The following is a 6,000-nucleotide window of genomic DNA, read 5'->3' on the forward strand; positions in this document are numbered from 1 at the left end:
TTATTAAATCTAAATAAATTTCTATATTATAGCTAAATCAACATGAAAATCGCTTGTACGATTATTTTTAAAGACACGTCGACGGCTGTCGGCCGCCTCTGCAAGGTGACCATCCGAGTACACTGTATCCGTTGCATTCCGACCTTGAGCGTTCTTTAATCTTTCGGAGCTGATTGTGAATCTATTGGACATTCAATTATATTGGATATTCAATTATATCCTTTCGGAGCTGACAGTGGATTTATAGGCTTTACTCAATTATATTCTTGAGGTTACATCTGCAAGTTTGAATTATTGTTATTAAAATGAACTTAATATTTATTTTTTTTATACTAGTTGCATAATTTTGGTTTCTTCGAAGTTTATTAGTTTTTTTTAATTAACAAATTAAATGATCCAGTGTTAATAACTGTGTTACAGATTTTGACATTAGCTTCGAATGATTATGTATAAAAAAATAAAATTTTGAGAGAGAGAGAGAGAGAGAGAGAGAGAGAGAGAGAGAGAGAGAGAGAGAATATATCATTTAAGAAAGATGAACTCAGGCAATTTCATTTTTTGCATGTGAAATACTAAAGTATCTTGATGTTGTGCGTTCCAGGTATCTGGACAGGTACGAGAAAGTCCATTTTCTAGGCGAAGATGGTCAACAAGCCGATGACGACGATGAGGACTCCAGGCATCGGAAATGGTCGGCCAGAGCACTGCACTCCGTTCCTCTTACTTATAACCATCATCAGCACAATATCGCAGGTGAGTGTTGTGTACATTAATATGCTAAACGATAATGTGCGCCTTCGATATTTACAACTTTTAGAAATTTTACATTGATCCCTTGATGCATCATACTGCATATATTCGAGGAGTAGACAATGTATCGTCCTTTTCCGAGAAATATACAAATTCGTCGAATACGTCGGTAGTTTCGATAAATCGTTTTTGCCAATTTATGTCGCCGTGCACGTCTCGATACATTTCGTGAACATGTATGCACAGCCGGGTACGTACCATTTTCTATTGTTTTCCTCCTTGTCGCTCTTTTATCGTCGCTTTGCTCCGCGCGTACATAGCATTCTTTCCCTTTCTTCCCCATCCCCTCCCTCCCTCCCCTCCTCCTCTCTCTCTCTCTCTCTCTCTCTCTCTCTCTCTATCTATCTTTTTCTCTGTTTGTACGTGTGAGTCACGGTTCAATAATTCGCTACGTTAGCAATTTCCGGCTGTCAGAATTTTTCGCCCGCTCGTTCCGCATCATCCCTGCAGTTCTGCGTAAAAAATATCGCACGTTTCGGTCCCTCGACAGGTCCTTCCGCGATTTTTCCTCTCAAACCCATTTTTATTTATCACGAGAAATGTTTGAATTTTGCACGACCGTGTTCGTTTGCAAATGTACTGTAAAAGAGAGAGGTTATTTGACAACGGCTCGCTCTATTAATAATATACTCGGATAAATTCCCAACGTCGAGTATCAGCTAGCGGCTAGATTTTCTGGTTTGAATATTTGCAGATACCACCGGAATTGCCCATCATGAAACTTTGCATGTAAGGAATTAATTAAATCGGAGCGTCTCCTTTCTATCGTGCTTTGCAGCGAGTCGCGCCGTCTTCGCGGGAGACGCGCACTATACACATATACGTGCTGTGCGGCCAAGGTGGCAACGGGTTATTGACGTGCTGCCGCTCGGAGAGCAGCAGCGGTGGCGGGCTATCGAGCCGGAGAGGGATATAGAGAGATAGATAGCGGAGCAGGGCGCACATGCGAGTCCGCGGCCCGGCTAGGCGGCTGGGAGCCGCGAGTGCATTCGTGCACACCGAGGGTTCGAGAGGGAGCCCGTGGAGGGGTCGCGCGAGCGGCGTATGCAAGATAATTTAATGGGCTATAATAATGACAAACATTCATATAGGGTGTACCAAATATATTTGATAGCCTGATAGTCTTGCGTTCTCTTACCTCAATTTATTTCGAACCAATTCTTCTTTAGCAAATTTATTAAGATTCTCTAATGTTATATGTACACACGCACCACATATACATACAGGGTGTCCCATAACTAACGATAAATATTTTAAAGACATATTCTTTGTAATATTCTAAGACGATAAGCCTAATATAGAGATGCCGAAGGCTATGATAACTTTCAAATAGAAAGAGTTTAAAAATTACGAATGGCAGGATTAGAATTTCGTGCTGATCAGTGTGAATTTGGTATTGTTAAAAGCACGAAGATCGAGAAAGCACCTTCACTATGTTGCCATCCCTGAGCGCGCGCAATTCTGGCCGTCATTCGTAATTTTAAATTTTTTCTAATTAAAAACTAATCTTTGTCTCGGCATTTTTATATTAGATTTCTTGTCTTAAATCGTTACAAAAAATCTGTCTTTAAAATATTTATCATTAGATTTGGGACACCCTGTATGTGTGTGTATATATATATATATATATATTTGTATGTAAATACTTATTTAATTATTTACATACAAAGAACGATTTTGCTGAAATATCTAAAAATTTAGTTAGAATAATTTTGTTGGATCAAAATAATTACGTAGGAATTTTAAATGTAATATTGCAAAAAATGTTGACATTCTAGAAATCATTTGAGTCATCTGAACGTCTTACATGATTATTTTTATGGTTCAACAAAATTATTTTTAGATCTATATTTTTAGATCTAGCTAAATTTTTAGATATTTCAGCAAAGTTGTTATTTCTGTGCAATAACAGTTATTGAGTTTAAAAAATTATTGTTAAAAAACACATTCTTTTGAATATTTGAGTAAGTAATCCTAAAAACGTTAATTTTTTAAAAGTATTTTCAAACTTTTGGTCTAGATATATGTATACATATTTGTAAATGTTTGTATTACGAATTCTTAATTATTTGAAAACTTTATTTCATCGTCTAAGATTCTCTGTCCAAGATTTATTTCACGAGAAACTTGCTTGCATCTTGAGAGTTGACAGAAGAGACTATAGAGACCTCTAGTAAAATATAAATTTCTTTATGCTGAAATTCTGCATGAACTGCGTTTTAATTGAGATATTTATAATCGGGAAAGTAAAACGTAAAGGCTCGTACAGAGCGATCTTTTTTTTTTAGAAAAAAAAAATGAAATAATTCTGATATCTCACCCAATGTATACTATAGCGCAGTTGAGATGTAAATAAATAATTTTATTAAACTAAACAATCAGCGCCGTATCGGTCACAGTAAGATGTTGAACTACTGACTTAATATACATTCAATAAAATTGAAAGTATATAATTAATTTTTCAGACATAAATTGAGAGCCGATGAAATTATCGGATTCACACAATAAATCTGAAACTAATAAATCCCCCCAATTTCTTCCCAATCTTAAAACTGTAATAATTTTATTGCGAAAAAATATTGCCTCGGCCGGGAGTCGAACCCGGATCTCTTGCATTCCGTGCGAGCGTCCTGAGCCTTTAGACTACCGAGACCTTAGCAACACTCTTCGCAATAATCGACATATATAGAGAGAATTACGCATTTTCGTAGGCTGCGTATTATAAACAAACGATAGATAGGATCGAACATTATCAAACTAAACATTGAAATCAGCGCCGTATCGGTCACAGTAAGATGTTGAACTACTGACTTAATATACATTCAATAAAATTGAAAGTATATAATTAATTTTTCAGACATAAATTGAGAGCCGATGAAATTATCGGATTCACACAATAAATCTGAAACTAATAAATCCCCCCAATTTCTTCCCAATCTTAAAACTGTAATAATTTTATTGCGAAAAAATATTGCCTCGGCCGGGAGTCGAACCCGGATCTCTTGCATTCCGTGCGAGCGTCCTGAGCCTTTAGACTACCGAGACCTTAGCAACACTCTTCGCAATAATCGACATATATAGAGAGAATTACGCATTTTCGTAGGCTGCGTATTATAAACAAACGATAGATAGGATCGAACATTATCAAACTAAACATTGAAATCAGCGCCGTATCGGTCACAGTAAGATGTTGAACTACTGACTTAATATACATTCAATAAAATTGAAAGTATATAATTAATTTTTCAGACATAAATTGAGAGCCGATGAAATTATCGGATTCACACAATAAATCTGAAACTAATAAATCCCCCCAATTTCTTCCCAATCTTAAAACTGTAATAATTTTATTGCGAAAAAATATTGCCTCGGCCGGGAGTCGAACCCGGATCTCTTGCATTCCGTGCGAGCGTCCTGAGCCTTTAGACTACCGAGACCTTAGCAACACTCTTCGCAATAATCGACATATATAGAGAGAATTACGCATTTTCGTAGGCTGCGTATAAACAAACGATAGATAGGATCGAACATTATCAAACTAAACAATCAGCGCCGTATCGGTCACAGTAAGATGTTGAACTACTGACTTAATATACATTCAATAAAATTGAAAGTATATAATTAATTTTTCAGACATAAATTGAGAGCCGATGAAATTATCGGATTCACACAATAAATAATTTTATATTTATTATAATTTTTCAAGAACCAATTTGCAAAATCCGACTTTGTATGTGCCCTGACAGTTTTATATAAAAAAAAGTCAAAAAGGTTCATGATGCAATATTACTTCTAGGAGATGAAATATCAGTATGAAAACATGTATGTATATGTACCGCGAATAAGGAGTATATCATTTTATTTATTTTAATGTTTGTAAGAGCGAAACTGCAAAATTCTTTAGCAGGCGTTGTAGCTTCGTAAAATATAAGCCGTGACAAGTATTATAGCAAAATATTTCTTTTATAAGACGAAATATGGAGTTTGATAGAGTGCAGCTGCACTCACTGCAAATAAGGTGTAAATGAGTTGGCTCGTCACTCCCATTGACCCTTAAGATAAGATAGATATCGGCGTTTTGCTCTTTCACACCGAGGAAACGCCAATTCCAGATTGGCCTAAGAATTGTCGGGAGGATATACGGTTTTTTTGGGACATCCCGTATACGTATACAGAGCAGAATGCATATATGTGAGCCGCGTCGCGTCGGTGCGTTTCGTTCGTTGACTGGCGGAACGCGCGGGTCTATACTCGGCGCACATGCGCACCGCAACGGGAATAGCCTCGCTCGCGATGCCGCCCGCACAGAAGCTCTGGGGTAACCCGCTGGATGGACGACGGGGAAGGTGGGACGTGAGAATGTTATGAGCGCGCAGCGCCCGGGGGCTCATCTGTATCGGGAAGGGGTGCGAAAATGACGCTTACCAATATCTACGCGTACGTAACGATTATTAATTTGCTTGCCAGAGTCTTAGTTGTGCGCGGTGGCTGCGGCAATGACGACAACGACGACCTCGACTCCGGGACGCGAGCTCCCGCGTAAGTCGTAAGCGACCTCGGCGTCCCATTATGTCCTGTCTTCCCCGCCCGCGCAATGCGAGCATCCGGAACTGGGGCAGTAAAGGTTCCCTGAACTGGAAGCTATTCCCGTTTTCCTATTTCGATTCTTCCTCCTTTTCCTCCTTCTCCTCCTCTTCCTCCTCTTCCACCTCCTTCTCCTTCTCCTTCTCCTCATTCCCTCTCTCGCATCGAAGCGGCCGTCGTTCATCTAATCATACATGTTCACTCTGTCATCAAGCGAACGACACGTATGATATATTCTCTGTTGTAATCTTTAGAACCGAAAAAGCTTCACGCCTACTTCTTGGCGTACTAAGAGAAAAATTTATATTTGTGACTATTGACATTTTACTATAATTTAGTTATTACTGCTATAATGTGTGCGTGCGTGTGTGCGTGTGCATATATACATAGAAAGTCCCATTTTAATTGCCCTAGGGAAATATCTTGAAAAGTACATAAAATACGAAAAAATGCTTCAAATGAAAGTGGAACGGTTTCAAAGGGAACGTATTTTGGTTACGTTTTTTTCCTAGGTGGAATATGTATACATTTTTTTCGAGATATTTGCTCGAGGCAATTAAAGTGGGACACTCTATATATATAGAGTATATATATATATATATATAT

General features: G+C 38.0%; 1 protein-coding gene across 8 annotated transcripts in view; it reads left to right on the plus strand.

The window, feature by feature from the left end:
- LOC108754319 (AT-rich interactive domain-containing protein 2) overlaps positions 1 to 6,000 on the plus strand; it is a 110,864-nt gene that overhangs the window by 65,779 nt on the left and 39,085 nt on the right. For all 8 annotated transcript variants that reach the window (XM_018496535.1, XM_018496536.1, XM_018496537.1 and 5 more), the window contains one exon: positions 602 to 753. In XM_018496535.1, coding sequence (XP_018352037.1) covers positions 602 to 753 — 152 coding nt within the window. The remainder of the gene's footprint in view (positions 1 to 601; positions 754 to 6,000) is intronic.

Source organism: Trachymyrmex septentrionalis, unplaced genomic scaffold (assembly GCF_001594115.1).
Source record: "Trachymyrmex septentrionalis isolate Tsep2-gDNA-1 unplaced genomic scaffold, Tsep1.0 scaffold79, whole genome shotgun sequence".
NCBI lineage: Eukaryota > Metazoa > Arthropoda > Insecta > Hymenoptera > Formicidae > Trachymyrmex > Trachymyrmex septentrionalis.